The 24,515-nt window shown below is 38.3% G+C and overlaps 1 protein-coding gene across 7 annotated transcripts in view; it reads right to left on the reverse strand.

Moving 5' to 3' along the window:
• FGD4 (FYVE, RhoGEF and PH domain containing 4) overlaps positions 1-24,515 on the reverse strand; it is a 206,440-nt gene that overhangs the window by 33,380 nt on the left and 148,545 nt on the right. For 6 of the 7 annotated variants that reach the window (XM_027129273.1, XM_027129272.1, XM_027129275.1 and 3 more), the window contains 4 exons: positions 13,293-13,382; positions 11,169-11,314; positions 10,555-10,711; positions 1,042-1,180 (listed from right to left, as the gene is read on the reverse strand). In XM_027129273.1, coding sequence (XP_026985074.1) covers positions 1,042-1,180; positions 10,555-10,711; positions 11,169-11,314; positions 13,293-13,382 — 532 coding nt within the window. Of the gene's footprint in view, positions 1-1,041; positions 1,181-10,554; positions 10,712-11,168; positions 11,315-12,480; positions 12,539-13,292; positions 13,383-24,515 lie in introns of those variants that run through there. The other variant, XM_027129278.1, reaches the window with a different exon arrangement.

Below are 24,515 nucleotides of genomic sequence, written 5' to 3' on the forward strand. Positions count from 1 at the left end.
GATGGGCTGGGGCCACCACCCAAGAGACTAGTTTGAGAAGTAGCAATGGTGATCCAACCTCCAATCCTACCACTACTAAAACCAAGCACTCAGGCCAGGTGAGTGGAAAGTGGAGATCAAGTGGAAAGTGGAAGAAGACAAGTTAGGATAATTCTAAACTTTAGAGGAAGAAAGGGGAGATGAGAAGTTCCTGTGGTCACCAAGTCACTTGGATGGTGGGAGAAACATCACAGATAGCTTATGTTCAGAAAAAGACCCAGTCTCTAAGACCAAACATTGTGTTTTGTGTTCATCTCTCAACAAGGTTCACTTATAACAGCAGACAAAAAATTATTAGAGAAAGTAGCAATGCTTTAAGATTGTACACCAGTATTGTTTGTACATGTTGATTACTAATCTAAGTTAAATCTTCTCTTCACAGTTAACTGATTTTTTTTTAAAGTACACAAGAAAACAAAATTCTTATTGAAACTCTTAAGCCCTAAAAAGTCTTCCATTATGATCTAATGTAGCACAGGAGTAGAGCAGGAATAAAGTTTTCTCAGGGAAGATGTTAACTGACACTAAACAGCACCATTGCCTCTTCTGTCTTAGAGTAGAGAAAGGTAGAGAGATATCATTTTGCTTAGGCTATTTTTACATAGTAAATATCATCTTAGTTTTCTTGGTATGTATCAACCTACCTAATTAACCAGCAGCACTAGTAATTCTGAATGGTTGTATTCTTCCTGTGAGAAGGTAATTGTGTATTGCTATTCCAGATGTCTCTAAGACTACAATTTTATATTTCAGAGTTAATGATTAACGTGAAACCAGCATGAGAAATGTGATTTGCATTGCTCCAAGCCTATGATTTGGGCTCAAAAGTGCTTGCCTAATTGAGGTACTGATGACAATTTCCAGTGAGGTTATTTTCTGGCACCAATATTTTACTAAAGTGGCTATGAGACCTATCTCACTTTGAAATCACAAGCCTACTTGGCCACTAAATTATTCCAAAATGGAAAGCAGGGGCGGGGCCGGGGTGGGGGGAGTATTTACTTTTAGCATCATTCCAGTCCGGAGAACCAGGGGGCAATTTCCTTAGGTAGTCTTTAAGGAGCATCTCATACCGGGGAATCCGCTGAACAGGTTCTAGCATGTGATGCTGCAAAGTCAAGCTCCCACAGATCTTCTGTTTCTGTAATGAGAAAGGTTTTTAAAAAAAGATTTAAAAATTAGGTTAGCCAGTCTAAAAAAGTTCAACGTAACATAGAATTTTCATTAAGGGCAGCATTTCACTACGAAGTGTGGTCTGTGCATCACCTGCATTAGATATACCTGGGATGCTATTAAAAAAGGAAATTCTGAACCCCATCGCAATCTATGAAACCACAATTTTGAGGCCACAGCCTGGGCATATGCATAAAAACGCCTCCAATTCTTCCATTAAAGTTTGAGGACCACCAATCTAATGTTAAGAACAGAAAGAAAAATCAAGCAGAATTTAAGCAAGAAATTTCCAGATTGATGGCATCCACTTCAATTAGTCACTACAAGGGTTTGTCAGGTCACATTATTAAATCATACTCCAGAGATTTTCAAAAGAAGTATCTATTTAATGAGGTTCACTAAGTAACACTGCATTAAATGACTCTGGACTCAGCAGAAACTATTTCATAATAAGGCTACCATAAATGTCATTTCCTTTTAACTTAAAAGACTCCACATGTAGAAAAGTGACAAGATGAGAAAATTTTAATTTTTCATTAGGTCATGACATTCTTTTCCATTAGAAACCAAACTCTAAACAGATCTCCTTTGCTTAGGGCAAAACTGAGTCTATAGAACATGCTTTCAGTAAGCTGTCAACATGGAAGGAGAGAAAAAAGATTACTGGAAAAATAAGGTGTGTTCCTGTTCATATTAAACAAAGAAGAAACCCTCTTACTATATTTATTGATGACCACGATCAGGGCACTCCAGGGTAAAAAATGTTGTATTAAGACATGATGTCTGCATTCAAAGCAAACAAGAAACTAAAAGCTTCATAGAGAATGGAATATTTACACATAAACTCAGGTGAGGTCAGGCTTTGGGCAGGGAAATGAGGAATACCAGGGGGTAAGTGCAGGAAGAGGGACCTTGGAGAACAGGCCCAAGACAGTGGGGCATGAAGCATGTTTAGTGAAAGGGGGCAGTTGAGTTCTGCTCAGAAATAAGATATTTATAGGGAAATAGGGGATAAGGAAGAAAATGTAATCTGGGGCAATAATGTCAAGCTGGGTTTAGATTTACTTCATCTAATGCAGGTTTTCATGCAGGGGAGTGATATCATTAGATATGACAGCTATTAAGATTAACCTACAGCAATGTGGCTTTAGGCAGATGTCGGGAAACTAGTTTGGAAGTTATTGTAGACCAGGAGAAAAGTAAAAGGAGCCTGAAATTAGCATGGAAGCTGAGGGTTAATGGCTTTCCTTAATGAAGTGTAAGATATTAATATTATAAGTTTACTTATTGCATTTGATTTTCTCCAGCAAGCCTATGGTATATATATACACACATGCATATATATGTGTGTGTGTGTGTGTATATATATATATATATATATACACATATCTCCAGGAAAATATTACTGATCCCCAAATTTTTACATGAAGAAACTAGCTCAGAAAAGTTAGGGGAGTTTTCTAAGGTCAAGTGGCTCTAAGTGGCAGACTAGAATCCTAAACTAGATTAGTTGATTCTCAATCTACCATTCCTTTCACAACTCCATCCTTTCTTCATAACATGGAGAAGACAGACGTTGCTGAGATAGTTTTAAAATTTGATGAAACAACGATAATGACCACCATCGTGTAGTGAGCACTTACTATGCAAAAAGCTCCATGCTAAGTCCCTTGAAAATATTATCTAACAGGCAAATGAACACATACAGAGAATGAGGAAAAGTGACAAATCAAAGATAAAGCCAAGTGGTCAAATTCTGGTGAATAAAAGAATATTGGTGCTATGTGATAAATCCAATCACATAACCACAAGCTACTCTATGCAAGGCACAAAAGGTCAAGTGGAAAAAATGATTGTAAGCTAAAGACAGGAATGGAACATGTTGACTTTGTATTGACAACAAGATGTTCATACAGAATTGTGTAGCCAGCACTCAGCATTTTGTAACTGGAGTTCAGGGGTAGAGGAATACACTAGAAATAATGACCCTATAAGCATCTGTATGACATGATGGTTAAAGGCTTGGGAAACTATGACAACATTGAGAGTGTGGAGAGAAAGAAGACTATGAAGGGTAAAAACCTTGTATTCTGCCCACATTTCAATATTAACAAAAGGGGTTAGTGAAAGAACCAAAGAAGGAGCCAGTGTTCAGAAAGGTAGATGAGTGCTTAATCATGAGAGAAAAGAGATGTTCAATAAAGGGAGTGAAGGGGAAGAGCAGGACTTTTGGCTATGGCTGAGTGAGGAGACTGGCAAAATCCTCCCTTTAAAAAGTGACTTTATGGGCTTCCCTGGTGGCGCAGTGGTTGAGAGTCCGCCTGCCGATGCAGAGGACACGGGTTCCTGCCCCGGTGCGGGAAGATCCCACATGCCGCGGAGCGGCTGGTCCCGGGAGCCATGGCCGCTGAGCCTGCGCGTCCGGAGCCTGTGCTCCGCAACGGGAGAGGCCGCAACAGTGAGAGGCCCGTGTACCGCAAAAAAAAAAGCGACTTTATAATGAGAACCTACTATAGCACTGGGAACTCTACTCAATGCTCTTTGGTGACCTAAACGGGAAGGAAATCCAAAAAAGAGGGGATATATGTATACCTATAGCTGATTCACTTTGCTGCACAGCAGAAACTAACACAATGTTGTAAAGCAACTATATTCCAATAAAAATTAAAAAAAAATAAAAAGCAGCTTTAAAGCTGGATAAAATTGATTTTAACAACAACAGCAATCATTTCAGCACTTTGGAAATTGACCAAAGGCACATAACAATCTGAAAAGTGTTTCTTTTAAAAACTGCTGAACTTTGGGTAAGAACAGCAAGAAGTTGTGGTATTCTGGCCTGAGGCTGCCCCTCTTCCTCTCCCAGCTCAGTCAATGTGAAGATTCTGCAAGGGTGGGGCAGGCTGTGAGGACTGGCAGTTTCTCTGCTGAAGTTGAAGAGGGCTCATTTGATTTACAGCGGTGAACCATATGCCCAGCAACACTGTCAGTGGAAGTGATGGTCTCTGAGGTGGGCAAGTGGGGAAGACCAATGACTTTAATAGCCTGAAGCTGTGTTGTGGTCAGACAATCATTTCCTTGGCTGAGGCTGTGTGAATAACCAGCAGAGACAGAAGAGAGCCCAACCCAGCAACCTCCTGGCCACTCTGAGGTTGTGGAGATGCAGACAGAAGATACAGATAGGAGATGGGAAAGGGCCACAAGGACTTTGGAAATGGCCCGATCTTTAAATAAGCGCGTGCCCCTCCACACACAATTATAGGGCCATCAGCAGAGGAGAGAAGCTAACTGGATCTAGGTAGTTAAGCACCTGTGTTTAACAACTGTTTGATCTTTAACCTACACAGATAGAGGGGCAACCCCTATAAAGCCAAGATCACATACAAACACAAGAACATTCAACAAAAAACTGAATAGAGACATTAGTGGCTGCATACCAGAGGAGAGATAAAGTTCACAGATTTAGTCTAAGCAAGTTAATAAACAAACAAAAAAACAAAAGTAACCGCAGCCACTCTCAGTAGGGAAAATACAAATCTAGAGTTCCCACAAAATAGGTTATCTAAATGTCCAGGGCTTCCCTGGTGGCGCAGTGGTTAAGAATCCGCCTGCCAATGCAGGGGACACGGGTATGAGCCCCGGTCCGGGAAGATCCCACATGCCGTGGAGCAACTAAGCCCATGCACCACAACTACTGAAGCCCGCGCGCCTAGAGCCCGTGCTCTACAACAAGAGAAGGCAGCACAATGAGAAGCCCACGCACCTCAACGAAGAGTAGCTCCTGCTCGCCACAACTAGAGAAAGCCCATGCACAGCAACAGACTCAACGCAGCCAAAAATTAAAAAATAAACAAACAAATAAATAATAATGTCCAACATTCAGCAAAAACAAAAAGAGATATTCAAATAAACAGTGAAGTATTAACCTACACTGAAGAAAAAAGGCAGTCAAATAAAATTGTCTCTGAGTGAACTTAGATATTGGATATAGCAAAGATTTCAACATAGCTATTATATGTATGTTCAAAGAAATAAAGGTAATCATATTTGAAGAACATGAAAAGTATAACAACAATACATGCATACATAGCAATTTTCAAGGAGGATTCAGACAGTATAAAAAAGAACCAAATGAAAATTCTGGAGTTGAAAAGTACAATAACTGAAATGAAAAATTCACCCCAGAGACTCACAGAAGAAACAAGATGGCAGAAGAATCAATGAACTTGAAGGAATATTAATTGAAATTATATAGTGTAAAGAACAAAGAGAAAAAAGGAAGAAAATTGAACAGGTCTCAGAAACTCGCATAATGGGACTTCCTTGGTGGAGCAGTGGTTAAGAATCCGCCTGCCAATGCAGGGGACACGGGTTCAAGCCCTGGTCCGGGAAGACCCCACATGCCGTGGAGCAACTAAGCCCGTGTGCCACAACTGCTGAGCCCACGCACTGAAGCCTGCGTGCCTAGAGTCCATGCTCCGCAACAAGAGAAGCCACCACAATGAGAAGCCGGCGCACCTCAACGAAGAGTAGCCCCCGCTCGCCACAACTGGAGAAAGCCTGTGCACAGCAACGAAGACCCAGCGCAGCCAAAAATTAATTAATTAATTAAAAAAAGAAACGTGGGTAATGAAAATATGAAATTCAAAGAAACAATGGCTGAAAACTTCTCAGACTGATTTAAAAAAATCTACACAACCAAGAAGCTCAATCTACTCCAAGCAGAATAAATATAAAAAAGATCCACATCATTTTCAAACTGCTAAAAGCCAAAAACAAAGAGAAAACTTTGAAAGCAGCAAGAGAAAAGTGATTCATTACATACAGGGGACTGTCAATACAATTAAGGGCTAACTTCTCATCTGACACAAGGGAGGACAGAAAACAGTGAAACGACATTCAAATTGCTGAAAGAAAAAAGCTATCAGCCAAGAATTCTGTGTCTAGCAATGCTATCATTCAATAGTGAAGAAAAAAATATTTTCCAAATAAACAAAGCCCAAGAAAATTCATTGCTATTCACTCTGCCTCACAAGAAACACATCATTTTCATGCTGAAAGGAACTTATTCCAGAAATGGTAAATATATGGGTTAAAAACATATTTGTAGGGCTTCCCTGGTGGCGCAGTTGTTGAGAGTCCGCCTGCCGATGCAGGGGACACGGGTTCATGCCCTGGTCTGGGAAGATCCCACATGCTGCGGAGCGGCTGGGCCCGTGAGCCATGGCCGCTGAGCCTGCGCGTCCGGGGGAGGCCACAACAGTGAGAGGCCCACGCATAGCAAACCACCCCCCCAAAAATATTTGTAGACATTTTTCTTTTTTCAAATTGAAGAATAGTTGATTTACAATGTTGTGTTAGTTTCTGGTGTACAGCAAAGTGATTCAGTTACACATATATATTCTCTGTCCATATTCTTTTCTATTATGGTTTATCACAGGATATTGAATATATTTCCTGGTGCTATACAGTAGGACCTTGCTGCTTATCTATTTTACATATAGTAGTTTGTATCTGCTAATCCCAAACTCCTAATTTATCCCTCCCGCACCCCTCTTTCCTCTTTGGTAACCATAAGCTTGTTTTCTATGTCTTTGAGTCTGTTTCTGTTTCATAAATAAGTTCATTTGAGTCATATTTTAGATTCCACATATAAGTGATGTCATATGGTATTTGTCTTTCTCTTTCTGACTTACTTCACTTAGTATGATAATCTCTAGGTCCATCCATGTTGCTACAAATGACATTATTTCATTCACTTTTATGGCTGAGTAGTATTCCGCTGTGTATATATACTACATCCTCTTTATCCATTCAACTGTCGATGGAGATTTAAGTTGCTTCCGTGTCTTGGCTATTGTAAATAGTGCTGCTATGAACATTGGGGTGCATATATCTTTTCGAATTAGAGTTTTCTCTGGATATATGTCCAGGAGTGGGATTGCTGGATCATATGGTTACTCTAAGTTTTTAAAGGAACCTCCATACTATTCTCCATAGTGGCTGCACCAATTTACATTCCCACCAACAGTGTTGGAGGGTTCCCTTTTTTCCACATCCTCTCCAGCATTTATTTGTAGACTTTTAAATGATGGCCATTCTGACTGGTGTGAGATGATACCTCACTGTAATTTTGACGTGCATTTCTCTAATAATTAGTGATGTTGATCATATTTTTATGTGCCTTTTGGCCATCTGTATGTCTTCTTTGGAGAAATGTCTATTTAGGTCATCTGCCCATTTCTTGACTGGGTTGTTTGTTTTTTTGTTATGAGTTGTATGAGCCATTTGTATATTTTGGAAATTAAGCCCTTGTTGGTTGTACCACTTGCAAATATTTTCTCCTAGTCCATAGGCTGTCTCTTCGTTTTGCTTACAGTTTCCTTTGCTGTGCAAAAGCTTATAAGTTTGACTAGGTTCCATTTGTTTATTTTTGCTTTTATTTTTATTGCCTCAGGAGACTGACCTAGGAAAACATTGGTACAATTTCTGTCAGACAATGTTTTGCTATATTCTCTTCTAGGAGTTTTATGGTGTCATGTCTTATATTTAAGTCTTTAAGCCATTTTGAATTTATTTTTGTGTATGGTGGGAGGGTATGTTCTAACTTCATTGATTTACATGCAGCTGTTCAGGTTTCCCAACACCAATTGCTGAAGAGACTGTTTTTTCTCCATTGTATATTTTTGTCTCCTTTGTCGAAGATTAACTGACCATAGGTGTGTGGGTTTATTTCTGGGCTCTCTATTCTGTTCCACTGATCCACATGTCTGTTTTTATACCAATATCACAGTGTTTTGATTATTGTGGCTTTATAGTATTGTCTGAAGTCTCGGAGGGTTATGCCCCCAGCTTTGTTCTTTTTCCTCAGGATTGCTTTGGCAATTCTGGGTCTTTTATGGTTCCATATAAATTTTAGGATTATTTGTTTTAGCTCTGTAAAAAATGTCATGGGTATTTTGATAGGGATTGTATTAAACCTGTAGATTACTTCTGGTAGTATGGCTGTTTTAACAATATTAATTCTTCCAATCCAAGAGCATGGGATAGTTTTCCATTTCTTTGAACCATCTTCAATTTCCTTTATCAATGTTTTATAATTCTCAGAATATAAGTCTTTTACCTCCTTTGTCAGATTTTATTCCTAAGTATTTTTTTTTTTTTGGCTGCAATTTTAAAAGGAATTATTTTTTTACTTTCCCTTCTTGATATTTCATTGTTAGTGTAAAGAAATGCAACAGATTTATGTATGTTAATCTTGTATCCTGCTATGTTGCTGAATTCATTTATCAGTTTCTAGTAGTTTCTGTGCGGAGTCTTTAAGGGTTTTCTATATACAGTTATCATGTCATCTGCATATAATGACAATTGTACCACTTCTCTTCCAATTTGGATACCTTTTATTTCTTTTTTCTTGCCTGATTGCTGTGGCTAGGACTTCCAAATACTATGTTGAATAGAAGTGGTGAGAATGGGCATCATTGTCTTGCTCCAGATTTTAGTGGGAAGGCTTTCAAGCTATTCACCATTGAGTGTTATGCTGGCTGTGGGTATTTCATAAATAGTTTTTATTATGTTGAGATATGTTCCTTCAATACCCATTTTGGTAAGAGTTTTTATCATGAATGGATGTTGCATTTTATCAAATGCTTTTTCTGCATCTATTGAGATGATCATGTGGTTTTTGTCTTTTCTTTTGTTGATGTCAGCATCACATTGATCTGCGTATAGATATTTTTTAATATTCTCTTAACTTCTTTAAAAGACATAAAATTGTACAAAACAGTAATCACATCACTATATTAATGAGTTTAAAAAACATATAAAAATATTTATGTAACATAGGGGCTTCCCTGGTGGCACAGTGGTTGGGAGTCTGCCTGCCAATGCAGGGGACACAGGTTTGAGCCCTGGTGCAGGAAGATCCCACATGCCATGGAGCAGCTGGGCCTGGTGCCACAACTGCTGAGCCGGCACTCTAGAGCCCACGAGCCACAACTACTGAAGCCTGTGCTCCTGGAGTCCATGCTCTGCAACAGTAGAAGTCACCACGATGAGAAGCCCACGCACCTCAACGAAGAGTTGCCCCCACTCACTGCAACTAGAGAAAGCCTGCGCACAGCAAAGAAGACCCAATGCAGCCAAAAATGAATAAATAAATTTGTAAAAAATAAATATATATATATTTATGTAACACAAAAGAAGTCAAGGAGCAAAAGAATCCCCACCTAGGGGCTTCCCTGGTGGCGCAGTGGTTGAGAATCTGCCTGCTAATGCAGGGGACACTGGTTCAAGCCTTGGTCCGGGAAGATCCTACATGCCACGGAGCAACTAGGCCCGTGAGCCACAACTACTGAGCCTGCGCATCTGGAGCCTGTGCTCCGCAACAAGAGAGGCCACGATAGTGAGAGGCCCGCGCACCGCGATGAAGAGTGGCCCCTGCTTGCCACAACTAGAGAAAGCCCTCGCACAGAAACGAAGACCCAACACAGCAAAAATAAATTAATAAACTCCTACCCCCAACATCTTAAAAAAAAAAAAAAGAATTCCCACCCAAATAACCTTATGTGATCTAAAGAATTCCTTTTCAATATTTAAACTTCAGCAAAGAAGAAATGATTAAAAGTTTTGACTAGAGAATCAAACAGAAATTACTATGATATTATTAAAATGTATTATCCAGGTTTGATGAAATTTTAAAAGTCAGGACACATATATAAAATGACCAAAAAAACACCCCAAAATGAAATAAAACAGAATACAGTTGATCCTTGAACATGGGTTTGAACTGCACAGGTCAACTTATATGCACATTTTTTTTCCAGTAAACGCGTACTACAGTACTAATCCATGGTTGGTTGAATCCATGAGTCATAACCACAGATATGGAGGGCTGACAGTAAAGTTATACTGGGATTTTCAAACACACAGGGGATCAGCACCCATAACCCTTACGTTGTTCAAGGATCAACTGTAATTATGTTTCTAAAATGTCAGGGTTTATAGCAATCATTCTTTATATTCATTTATAGTCATTCCAACATCTCAACCTCTGAAAGCAAGCAAGAGAGACACAGAGCTGAATGGGAACTTATTTTGTAAATTAATGTGGACCCTGATAAAGCCAGACTTTCCCTGCCTCAAAAGCAAATGGAGAATTCACTGTTCAGTGTATTGCACGTGCTCAATAAATATTTTAACTTTGCAGAGATGATTTCTGCATAATTCAGACCAGAATGGAATTTGGCCAGGTGTCTCAAATCTCTCAATCTAAATTTTAGATCTAGAAGACCTTATGATTTGTACAGAAAAAGTAATTATAGCCTTGAACAAGAGTCCTATTACCTGAATTTCTTCAATTATTGATTTGAACTGGGGAATACGCTCTGTCATGTTTTTAACCAATTCCATTGCGTTATCAAATCCCTTCACATATTCTCCATACATCTTAAGGAATGGGGCCAATTTCTGAAGGATGTCACCAATTCTAGGGGTAGTTTCCCTGTATAAAACATAGAAACAAGTTGTTAAGATTTCTTATAGAATGAGTGAATTAACAGGACTCCAAATGAAGAAATCACTTTCTACACGTACCCTGCGCTTTGTCAGATCCACTTTGCTGTGAGATTGAGAGAAAGCGAAAAAGACCCTTTTTACAGGGAGTTTAGGAATAACACAGTAAAGAGAGATGCTTTACTCTTGGAAATCTTGAAGCTCCAGATTATCCTTAATATCTTGTCTCCACTAATCAAACTATAGCTTGGAAAGGAGAGATGAAACCTTTTTCAACTAAAGACAAAAATGTACCACAAGGTCTTTCAGTGATCTTTAACATAAACACTTTGCGTAAATGTTTGTTTACAGCTCTGTGTAGCATTATTATTTCAAGTTAACAGCTGAATAACACAGCTTCTAGTATGACTGCCTTAGATATATTATTTGCTATCTATGCCTCTTACCATTCTTGCATTCTTTTCTCCAGCTCTGGCAATAGGAATTTACTATGGAAGGCATTTATTGATGAAATATTAGAAAAGATTTTATTCACCATCTCTGCTGGAAACGAGCCTCGATTTGCTTCTTCCAGTAGTTTGCAATAAAATACCTGAATAAGAGAATTAATGCAAACATTACTTCAAAGTTATTGGTTAACCATCTAGCACTGTGCTAAGGCACATAGTGGGCTCTTAGTAACTTTTTGTTGAATAAATGGAAAAGTTTGTGATTCAAGAAATCAATCATTTTTGAAATGTAGGAGTGAGTATATGCTTTAAGAAGAACCAGGAATTAGAATTAGGAAGCTTTGACTCTAACCTAGGCTATGCCTCTATCTGTGGGATGTTAATCTTTTCTGTTCCAGAGAATTTCCAGTTGAGGGTAACAGGATTTACCCTTCCTATCCATAGGTAGAGTTAAAAGATGGAAAACTATACAGATGCATAATAACTGTGGTATTTTCCACTCCTCTTTATATTTTGAGTGACTTCTATGGCACATATTACATATTGTCCTTTATTATAATTTGTTGGCATGTATCTCATTTTCCCTATTAAAACTGTACACTCCTTGGGGAGGGAGAACATTGTGATTTACTTCTCACAGTAGAAAAGGTGCTTAAAAAATACATGGTCAATGCATGAACAAAAGAGTATTTCAGTTCTCACATGTTTTCCTGCTTTAGTAAATAATAATGCATGGTAACTTAAAACTCAGAAATGAGGATAAAAAGATCTTCTCTTGTACATAATAACAGGGATCTTAAAGACAGTAAAAAAAATTTTGCAGTCTTAGCTCTACTCTAGTAGGGCTACTATACCTCTTAATTGCCATTCTGTTAAATGTAGGCAGAAGGAGGTCTGTTCTTTCATAATGTCCAGATGGTTGTTTATTTTCTAAATTCACCTCCATTGCATTTTCTTGAGAGGCAAAAAGAATACCAAATTATGTCCTTAGAGACTCCAATAGGATATTTTAGTAATTATGATTAAATTCTAAAAGGTCAGCAACAGTAGCTGACAAGATAATATGGATGGAAAAAAAAAGAAAGAAAAAAAAAAAGTGCACCTTGGTAAGTGGAAAAAACACATTTCTACTATGGGAATACCTAAAAGTTTCAGGTCTGTAATCACCATGAGGAGAAACATTGTTTCAAAGGCACAAACCAACATGAATTGATTGACTTATGGCGAAATTATTTGGAAAGTGAGTATTTGAGTCACAAACACATTATCTCAGAGAACACAAGTCTTAATCCGGACCCTTAAGGCTCACCCTAACAGGCATGTAGTCTGCTCTAGGAACTGATAAAAAGGTGTGCCCAGGATGGCCTGCTCCCACGAAGTTCCATTTTTCCAACTGCAGTAGCGGGACATCTTCTTGCAACTAATTTACTCAAAGTTGGCAACTTTATCTTTTAATAAGAGGAGTCTGTATCAGCAGACAATCTACCAATTATCTTGATCTTTTATCACTGAAACAGGATTAAGAGGCCATCGTGTTTAACAGTTATTCTTAATGATGCATTTTAAAACTTTCTTTGCAAATGTATATTTGAGATGATTCACAAGCATCTACCATGATGAAAGTACAAAATGTTTTTCACATATTCAACAAATATTTACACCTGGCACTGTTTTGAACGTTTTATGCAAGGCCGAACAAGCGAACTCTCAAAATTCCTTCTGGCCCTATGACTGCAGGAATTCAGATCATTTACAACAGCAAGTGAGACAAGACTCAGTGATGTATTCATGCCAGCATCAGAATCTCCTATTTACTAACACGGCCTTCAGGATCACAATAAGTGGGCAAGAAACAGAGTAGTGTTTAGGATTGAAAGACACAGATAAATGCATTTTGCGACTCCTACAGAGAGTCCTTCAATCTGTTTTTTATGAATTATGAAAACTTTATACCTAATGAATTCACTGATAGAGCTGAAAATGTTAGAGATCTCCTTGAGGAAGTAGCTTTCACTTGCCAAAAATGGCTAGGTCCTTCTTGCAGTTTCTAAAACACTTAAATTACTAAGTTAAAATGATGTATAATGCCAAAAAATAAAATACTGAAAGGGAAAATATTACCTGATCTAAGAGGTCAAGTCGGCTGACATAAGCTCTTTCTGTAAGCAAAAGTTCATTGGCAATTTTGTGAAGTTTTTGCTCATTAGTCTCCTGAAAACAGAACAGATATTCACATATCAGGAAATAAAGCTTATACAGTATTTCTCAGGTAATAAATATTATCAAATGGTTTCATCAAGGACTTCCCTGGTGGCGCAGTGGTTAAGAATCCGCCTGCCCGTGCAGGGGACACGGGTTCTAGCCCTGGTCCGGGAAGATCTCACATGCCGCAGAGCAACTAAGCCCGTGTGCCACAACTACTGAGCCTGCTCTCTAGAGCCCGCGAGCCACAACTACTGAAGCCCGTGCACCTAGAGCCTGTGCTCTGCAACAAGAGAAGCCACCACAATGAGAAGCCCGGGCACCGCAATGAAGAGTAGCCCTCACTCACAGCAACTAGAGAAAGCCCACTTGTAGCAATGAAGACCCAATGCAGCCAAAATCAAGCAAATAAATAAAACTTTTAAAAAACTGATTTAAAAAAATGGTTTCATCAAAAGTTTTCCTAAGCTTCTCAGGTACCCAATTCCTTTCAGTCATCAAGGAACATCCAACCAGAAATGAACAAAATTAGAAAACAACTAGATTTAATCTATGGTAACTTCTTTGATCTCTGTATCGATTAACACTATCTTCCACCTTTTCTTTGAAACTTCTTTTATCTTTTTTACTTCCCAGACACTATACTTTCCTCATTTTCCCCCTACCTCTCTCAGGCTACTCTTTGGACATGTTTTTATCACTCTCTCAAAGATCTTGTTTAATTATTAGCTCTATGCACAGAACTTTTTACCTTAAAAAAACTGTTTTTATTATGGAAAATTTCAATCATATATAGAAGTAAAGAAAATAGTAAAACAAACCCCCATGTGTCCATCACCAAGATCCAACATCAACTCATTGTTAATCTTTCACCTATGCTCGCACCCACCTCCCTCTATCTATATTACTTTTAATTAAATCTAGACTTTAATATTTCTTCAGTTTATATTTACTTAACTCTTAAATATCTTTGTATAACCTTGCTAGTGCCATGAGGACAGGAACATTTTTTCGTTGTTAACTGCTCCATCTCTTGTATCTACCGCAGTGCTTCAATAAAACACTGGCACTCAATAAAATATCACTGAATGAATGAAGGAGAAGCAGTCTCACATGACTAACTATTGCTGGACATTTATTACCACTCTGACATGTTGTCAATCTAAGACCAAACTCATCATTTCTGTAAAATCTCCATTCTACCACCACCCTCCAACCTTACCATCCTAGCAATGGTTCCATCCCTTTCCAGTTAGCTGACTTAAATTACTTTAAGCTTAGTTCCCTACCACAAAATCCAGTCAGCCACCAACTCCTATTCATGGCATTTTGTCTTTAGCATCCATCTTTTAAGCTCTCATGACTGCCACCCTGTTTTGCTCATACCTTATCTCAAGCCCAGGCCAATCAATAGTTAGTTGCCCAATTAACTGATTCCATTATTTTTTTTGGCTCTAACCCACCTTGAATACTATCGTATGAGGAATTTTTCTAAAACTCTGCTCTGGGGACTTCCCTGGTGGCACAGCAGTGGTTAAGAATCCACCTGCCAATGCAGGGGACACAGGGTCGATCCCTGGTCCAGGAAGATCCCATGTGCTGCGGAGCAACTAAGCCTGTGCACCACAACTACTGAGCCTGCGCTCTAGAGCCCCCAAGCCACAACTACTGAAGCAAGCATGCCTAGAGCCTGTGCTCCGTAAGGAAGAGTAGCCCCTGCTCGCCACAACTAGAGAAAGTCTACGCACAGCAACGAAGACCCAACGCAGCCAATAAATAAATAAATAAATAAAATTTAAAAACAAAACAAAACAAAAACTCTGCTCTGCTCACCTAATGTTAATTCCCATAGGAAAACCCAAAATTCTTCAATAGAACTCTTCTCACTGACAGGATAAAATCCAGACTCTGCGTACCATCCAGAGTTGTTTCTACCTAGTTACTTTACTGAAATACTTTTCTCATTATAGGAGACTACGAAATATAATAAGAGTTTAGTAAAAACTTTAGTACCAAAGCAGACCAAAGTGTACTTTAAACCAGTGTCTGATTTGTGTAAATGCTACATTTTAAACTATGTATAAAATGCTATTAAGTTGTATAAATGCTTCACTGTGTTAAACACATATGACATCTATTTTATGCTTTATATGCAATATAGGTTCTAACGTGGTAAGTTACCACGTTGCTTCTTACAGAACTGAGGTATTTTTATGTGAAGTCTTTAGGGTAAAGTAATATAATACCTTTAAATAATTTGTGGTCTCAGAAACACTGAAATAAGAACTATGTAGTAATCGGGACTTCCCTGGTGGTCCAGTGGTTAAGACTCCTCGATCTCATTGCAGAGGGCCCAGGTTTGATCCCTGGTTAGGGAACTAGATCCCGCATGCCACAATTAAGAGCCTACATGCTGCAACTAAAAGATCCCGCATGCAGTAACGAAGATCCCGTGTGCCACAACTAAGACCCGGCGCAGCCAAATAAATATTTTAAAAGAAACAACTATGTAGTAGTCAAATTTCATAATTAGTCAAAGTTTTGGTTTAACTTAACCTCAGAGTAAAGTACTAGCATTGTTGCTTGCCTACCTGGCATCCCTTCCCCGCTATCTCTTAAAGGTATCCAGATTTGGTAGGTGTGTCTACCTAACTACTATGTAGCCCTTTCTTTGGGGAAACTGACCTTATCCACAGATCAAAAGGGTAGCCCTGAATGGTGTCACAATCAGGAGTATACAGCGATAGGTTCAGGGGCCAATGAGACACGAGGGAATATGCACTGGCAGCTTTGGAAAAGGAGGCTCCCTACTCTTAAGGAAGAACCATGAAAAAAGAGATCTCTCTTTGCTGCTCCACGTAAATGAGGGTACATGTAGTCTTGAGTGCTATAAGCAGCCATCCCATAACCACAGAGATGAAGCCAATAAACTTCCTTATTGTTTAAGCCAGGTCGAGTAATATTGGTGTTATTTGTAGCATCCTGATTAATATAAAAAACTTTAAATACTAAGAAACATATGTAGTATATTCCATGAAACTGATAAACTTTCAAGAAATTTTTAGACAATCACTATTTATAGAGAAGTAAAATACTTAATGAACTAAAAATGTGACTTTCAAAGATGTAATTAAGTGTAATAAGTAAATACATAAGAATTACATCAACATTTCAGAAAAAGTGATATGCTGTTCTACACACTCACAGGAAATACTGACCTGCACCAACACTACAGCCATTTGTTTTGGTTTTTTAAGCCAGATTTACTGAGATGAAATTTACAATTAGTAAAAGTCACCCTTTTGGTGAATAGTTCTAGGAGTTTTGATGAATGGTTACAATCATGTCACCACAATCAAGATACAGAACATTTCTATCAAAACTTTTCTTAGGTCTCTGCAGTCAACCCCACTCCTCTTCCACCACCAGCTCCTAGTAATAGTTGATCTGGCTTGTTCCAGAGTGTCATGTAAATGGAATCACACAGCATGTGCCTTTTGAGTCTTGCTTTATCAAAATGCATTTGAGCTAGATCCAAGTTGTTATTAGTAGTTCATTCTTTTCAAGCCCTTCATTTTATTCTAATAGTGGAGATATCTTTTTGACCCACTATACTCTTTTGTATATTCTAATTCTAGTTCTAGCTAATATCTTTAAAGAAAACAATCCAGCAGATTTTGTGCCATGATAAAATAATACATCTTTTGTAAGTCAGAGAATTCATCAGACAACAAGTCATAATGTCTATTATTGCTATGCAATGAAGTCACCCCTGAGGTCTTCCATATCCTACGAGATCTTAAATAGGAAGCTTCTAAAAAAAAGAATCTTTTTGCTGACCGCAAATTATACTTTAGCTGAACGTGGCAAATTGTGGGTATCCTGGTCATATTTTGCAAAATCCAAGGGTATGCCAGCAGTTATTAGTAAAAGCTATATTTCTTCCACACAGATGGTCTTCTAACATTAGGTCCCTGACCTTGCCAAAGTCAACACAAAGTAAACTTGCTGACATATGGTTTAATCACTCACATATAAGGTTTGTGAAAAGTTACTAGGGATTTTGTGGTGGAAGTGAGGACATCACAGACTCATGGAGCCTTTCTTTAGGTTAATCACAACAATAATAGCATCACCATAATAAGAACAGCTAACAATTATTCACTCATTGCTTGTTATATGCCAGACTGTTAAAAGTATTTTACACAGATTGACTGGTCCTTACAACAAGTCTATAAAATGGGTGCCATTATTATTCCTATTTTATAGGTAGTATACACACACAACAAAACAAAATTCCAGAGCTTAATAAAAGACATCCAAGGCTCAAAGAGGCCAGGAAACTTGCCCAAGTTCACACAGAACCCAAATGAATCAGATTTTATTCACATAAGAGAGTATGTGATTTTTGAGTAACTCTTCAGTAAATAGTTGGCTCTCATTCTCACCCTTCTTTGCAACAAAAAACAAGATTGTATTAAGTGCCTACAAGTGAACAGACTAACAAAATAACAACTATCCACTTAAAAATGGAATGTGCATTTTAATTTATATACTGATTATTTTTCCAACATAAATTTTATTTAAAGCAGACTTTTTAGCATTTAGTAATAATTATCAGGTATAAAAAATTCAGTCATATTTGATGTAACAATATGATGGCTTCCAAATTTTAAAAAATTAGTTTAGTTTCTGAAACTTACCTATAATGTACAGGGTCAATTACTCTATCAGACTTATGCTTAAATAATGCACAAAGTAGTTTTAAAGCTGCTGGTACATTGGGGCTGTAGCCTGATATTTTTTAAAATAGCACTTTACTAAGAAGTCATTTATTTTTGTGATTCTTTGGAAAACAATAATGGTTACACAATACTGATTTGATGAGTAATCCCATTGGATTCTTTTGCAGCTGAATACACAGGCTTGACTTTTCAAAATAATTATAAATATGCTATTTAAAAAGTATCTTACTTTTGATATTCCTCTATAAAATAAAGGGATTGGTTTTCTTTCTTTTTTTACCTGCAAATATATACTCTATTGAAAGCTGATTCTCAGAGTATTGCCTCAAACAAAAATACACTAGAGTATACCTAAACTATCAGAACTGAGAAAGTAAGATACACTCCTCTTACACTAATAGACTGTACAATTTATTTTCCCCTGCTCCTCTCTGCTTAATGCATTCCTAGGCTATTACTGTGTACCTTTATACCTCTGAGAATCTTTTCGTAGAGATCTGCCCCATTTTCACTTGGGTTAGGGTCAGCCTAGTTATTAGTCACTGTACCCACTGGCACATGAAGCATTGCAGTGTCAGTTCTGCCTCCTTCCTTGCAGATGTCACCAGCTCCTGCAGGTCTTTTCAGACCTTTTGGCATGACTCTTCCATATGGCGGGAGCCAGGACAAAGAGCAGCTCTCAGAGTTCATTAACTGGATAGGCAGAAAATGCTTGTGTGGAGCCAGCAATTCACTCTTCAGAATCTTAGTGCCATACGCCCTGCACATGTCTCAAAACCCCAAGCAGGGGAGTAGATATTTTGAAAAGAATTTCACAAATGCCAGTGAGTAACTGTTTCCTGAAAGATGCTTTAAGGGCAGAATCTTAAACTGTTTAAAAAGGAATCAGATATTGATACTATGCTTTATAACTCTTCAATACATGTTCTCATGTGATTTCATTTTAAGCAGGAAGTTTTTCCCCTAAAAACACTGAATCAAAACTACTAAAAGTTCTTATAGCCTTTTCCATATGTATATTTATAACATATTCCATATGTTATATTTAAAATAATATCTATATAAATTATCATGTTTTATAGGACCAGAATGGATGTTTCTTGCTCGTGCGGAATTTCTATCCAAATCTGTCATCAGTTAACTGTATTCTACCATGCAGAAGGAAGATGTGGTTTTGTATAGGTATGTGTCCCTGCATTCCCTAAAGTCCATTCTCTCATAGCAAGATGAGTCAACTTAGGAAATAAACACTTGATTTTGTACCACAATTCATGAGATGCATCAACATTTTGATATGTCATCTTTTAATGTATTTACAGACATCAAAATCTTCAGTGTGGTTCCAGGTGATAATTAAAAATTAGATCACAATGATATTTAAATGTCACATAATTAGTCTATCATCTCAAAACACAACTTAAAATCTTTAATTTTGTGTTAGACACCTTCATTCCAGTATTCTTTCTCAGTATACTGAAGAGCAAGGTAATCAAGGGAAGTTATATCATAAGTGAGTGACAGGGGCAACTCCCACTATTTATTGGCACTATTCTACGTTCTTCACATGAATTATCTAATGTAACCCTCTTAATACTCCCGTGAAGCAGGTAGCGTTATCCCCTCATTTTATAGACGAGGAAGCTGTGTCCTAGTGAGGCTGGGTAACCTGCCCAAAGTCACACAGCTAGTAAGTGACTAAGCTAGGATTCAATGCAGGTCTGTGAAAACAAAGTTCGTACTCTGCTACCACCTTTTAACTAAGAGAACTCCCCCTGGATCTGGGGAACAAGAAAATGAAAAGCTAAGGGAACAAAACACAGATTTTGTGTTCTATTAAGATCATGCAATAATGCCATAAGTAAGGTCACGTGGTCTCAGGGAAGAGTTGTAATCAGGAAGAAATTTATCACCAGGTTCACATTACAAGAAAAAGAGAACGCCCACTATGACATGCAGGCATTATTCCTTTCCCTGCTGCATAATATAGTGTCACAAGCATAAACAGTCTGGTACTTTAACATGATCCTTCAGGAAGCTTTGGGAGCAAAATCCAAGCCTAATTGTGACCAGCACCAATATTTTTCAAATCTATGTCCCCTATACTGTTTACCCAATTCGAAAGAGGAGAAGAGGCAAGTGAGAGCTTTTAATCTGAAGGTTTAAATTACATCCTTTTAAGAGAGGGTGGGGAGGAGGGAGAAAGAGCCTGCACTGAGACAGTTTGGTTACTTGCACAAGATCAGACAGGAAGTGACAGCAAAGAGAGAAGAACTTTGCTCTTCTTACACCCAATTTAGTATATATTAGACTAAACTGTCCTTTGGGTTTAGCAGAAATTAAAGATCAGACACCAAGAAAATGTAATATATACTCACAATCAATAACTGAATTAAACTATCCGAAGCCTAGGCAGAATATCAAAGTAATAAGGTCACATAAATATTTCTGGTGATGATTCCCCAGAGTGAAAACTTTGTACACAGTAGTGAGTGCCTCACATGGCATGAGGCATGCAAACTTATCTCTGTGTATCCTGTAAGGGAGCACCTTAGTTTAAAATAGAACTGAGAGAGAGGGGCTGGGATCTTCAGCAGGTAAGCTATGTTGAATTTTGGTCTATTAAGGGACATCTCAGGTGATGAATCTATTCATCTAGATTTACAAATGAGGAAACAGGATTTTTATTTTATGTTTTATTTAACAAACAGCTCACATTGTTTCAAGGCACTGTTCTATGTACTTTACAACTATTTAATGATCTATGCCTTGTAAAAATGTTATGAGGTAGGTAATATTACCTCCATTTTACAGATGAGGAAACTGAGATACAGAGATGTTTAAGTGACCTGCTCAAGGCCACATAGCTGGTAAGTAGCTGAGCTGGGATTCAAACAGAGAGAGTCTGGCTCTTGAGCCTATCTTCCTGACCACCAGGTTATGCTGTATCACTCTGTTTTGTTTTAGTTTTTTTTTTACGCTACATACAACAACCACTGTGTTTTCAAGATCTGACCTTTCCTTTTCTCTCACACCCATACTGAATCTTTGTGTACCCTGTGACCTCCAGGCACCTGACTTTCCAGACTCTGCCTGAGTTCTCCATTTCTGCTAACAACAGGTAATTCATCCTCTCAGCCATGCTCCAAACCTTGGCTTTATCTTTGAGCTCTCCTTTCCCCTTTACCCCATGATATCTTAAGTAATGGTCATTTATTTATCTTAATCCTCCTTCTCAACTGGTAGTTTCCTCTTTGAATTTACTGCAGTGACTTGAACACAGTATATGTGCAATATAGATTCACTGTATTTAATCTGAATACCCAGGTTTACTGAGCTACTTAGCTATAATGTGCCAGTAAAGGCCTAGGTCTCCAGGTTAACTTCTAGTTCCACATTCTAAATGATGACCATCCTCACAAGCTCACCAATACCACCCCCCCACCGTCTCCCACCCTCTCAACCCCAGTGGTTCTCATGACACTGCTCTCTCTTCTTCTTTCCCCTCTCAGACAAATCTCTATGTTCCCCTTTCGATTATGTTTGTGCTCTCTAGGGCTCAGTTCTTGGCCGCCTTCTGGTTCCTATACATTCTATTTTGGCAATATTAATCACATGCTTATGTACATCCTTTTACATTCCTACCCTCTTTCCTGAGCTCCAGATCCGTATTTCATCTGCCTAATTAATATCTCCAAATGGATGTCTTGCAGGTACCATAAACTGAGTAGCATAAAAGTAACCTAATCAGCAACTCTACTCCCGCCCCTCATTCCAAACACAATCACTTTCCTTCTTGTCTGTCATCTCAACCAAGGCCTGCAGAGTTATACTAAAGTGCAGTGTCTGAGATCACATAGCTGGGAAGTAATGGGGCTGGGATTGGAACTCATCTCTTAATTCTAAAGCTTTCATCCTTAACCAATAACCCATAATGTCTCCAGAATATTCCATTTTTGTTTTAGGTATCTTTACCTGGACATCCCACAAGTCCTTTAAATTCATTATGTCTAAATCCAATTAATTTTTTTGCCCCCCAAATATGTTGTTCTTTCTATTCTCTTGTAGTTCAGTAAATGGTACACCGTCTGCCTCTTCATCCAAGCTCGGAGTTGAACATGACTCATTCTCTACATCCAGCCACGCAGTTCTCAGCAATCTCTCTCCCTTGTCCTAACCCTCTGCTTCGTCCAGGACCTCTTCCTTTCACACCTGGACTACAACAGTTGCTTACTAACCATGTTCCCTGCTCCATCTGTTTTTCCTTTCATCTGAGTCATTTTTCTAAAACCCACAGATGTATAATCATGTCACTTCCATGCTTTAATTAAATGCCTCTTAGGCCAGATAGTATTAGGCTTATGGAAAGTTTGAAATAACATGGGAAAATACCTATGTTTAATCCTACAAAACAGGATGCAGAATGACCATACATTATGCTACTGACATATATTTTTTTTAAATATCAGCTGAGAAAAACAAGCTGGAATGTTAGATATCAAAGCATTTTTCTCTGGGTGGTAGAACTATGAGTGATTTTGTATTCTCTACTCTTTGCTGCATTTTCTTGATTTTCTATAAGGATTATTAATTTTTATTCAGACTTTAAAAAAATCTTTTAAAAAAAGTCTCCATTGTTTTCAGGGGAAAAAGTACAGCTTAGGCACACAAACCCATTGTAATTTATCCTTAGCTTACCTTTTCTTTTTAAGCCTATCCTTCTACTCCCACACTCATTTCACTAGCCCTTCTGGCCTCTATTATGAGACCAGAAAACCCCTAAACACGGCAGCTACCCTCTTGCTTCTACTTCTCACACCTGCTCTCAGCCTAGATGCAATCATCTTCCCTACCTCCCTGTTACTGCCTATTCTGGACCACCAGCACCTCCCACTCCTCCTTCAAGCCCAATTCTGCTGCTTCTCAGCAGCCTGCCCCTCACCAGCATTCCTCCAGGCACAGCTTTTTTCTCATCTGTGTTTCCCAAGCCCTTTTTGCAACATATCATGCTGATTTACTTATGTCTTTCTCCCCTCAGCAGACTGAGGCTTTGTGGAAAGGGCTTGCCTTGTTCATTTCTGTTTCCAGCACCAAGGAGAGTGAGCCTGCATACTGAATTTTTAAAGTGAACAATAGGTGGTTTTATTCAGGTGCAGGCTCTCTGAAGCACACTTTTTCTCATTTCTTTCTTATATCTTTCCAAAATACTAAACGGAGTCACCACAACATAAAGAAGTTTCTGGGGCTTCCCTGGTGGCGCAGTGGTTGAGAGTCCGCCTGCCAATGCAGGGGACACGGGTTCGTGCCCCGGTCTGAGAAGATCCCACATGCCGCGGAGCGGCTGGGCCCGTGAGCCATGGCCGCTGAGCCTGCGCGTCTGGAGCCTGTGCGTCTGGAGCCTGTGCTCCGCAACGGGAGAGGCCACAGCAGTGAGAGGCCCGTGTACCGCAAAAAAAAAAAAAAAAAAAAAAGAAGTTTCTGAGTTCCCCATCAATTCTAACTGAATAATGAAAAGCTACCCTCAAGGCATTTATGAACTATCCACATGGTTAGTGAGGAAACTTTTCCATTATTCTACACATCATTTTAAAATGCCTACGACTTTAGTTGGAGCTGTCATTACAATACTAGCAACAATGAAAGATCGATTAGTAAAGCTGGATAATTTCTTCGCTTGTGTTGCCTTTCACTTTCTTGGAATTAAAGCTGATTTGGCAAAAGAAGAAACAGAGGTGTAATTTAATACCTGCCTTCAAATCTAACAAGACCTCAACAGTTGTCCCCTTATCTTTCAAGAAGTGAACCAAAAGAAATTTAAAGCTTTATGCGGGGGGGGGGTGTGTATAAATTGGGAGACTGGGATTGACATGTACACACTACTATATATAAAATAGATAACTAATAAGAACCTACCATACAGCACAGGGAACTCTACTCAATATTCTGTAATGACCTATATGGGAACAGAATCTGAAAAAGAGTGGATATATGTATAACTGATTCACTTTGCTGTACAGCAGAAACTAACACAACATTGTAAATCAACTATACTCCAACAAAAATTAATTAAAAAAATAAAAAGTAAAGCTTTATTAAAAAAGGACTTGTAGCCCATCATAAGAAATGGATGAGCAAAGTAAGCATTATGTTTTACCTCTCAGAAAACTTTGATATCTCATATTACACCCTATAAAATTAATCAACAATTTTAAGAAATACAATTAAACTTAGTGAGGAGAAATTGAAGGAAAAAGGAAAAGTGAGTTAACTTGTATTACACCACTGGTTTTCTGTTTGCAATTTACTTCTTTTTTTTTTTTTAAATCAAGCCTCACTTTCTTTCTTTTTTAAAAAATTAATTAATTAATTAATTAATATATTTTTATTTTTGGCTGCGTTG

The sequence above is a fragment of the Aethalodelphis obliquidens genome, unplaced genomic scaffold, assembly GCF_003676395.1.
Source record: "Aethalodelphis obliquidens isolate GAN/ISIS:26980383/991018 unplaced genomic scaffold, ASM367639v1 scaffold36, whole genome shotgun sequence".
Lineage (NCBI taxonomy): Eukaryota > Metazoa > Chordata > Mammalia > Artiodactyla > Delphinidae > Aethalodelphis > Aethalodelphis obliquidens.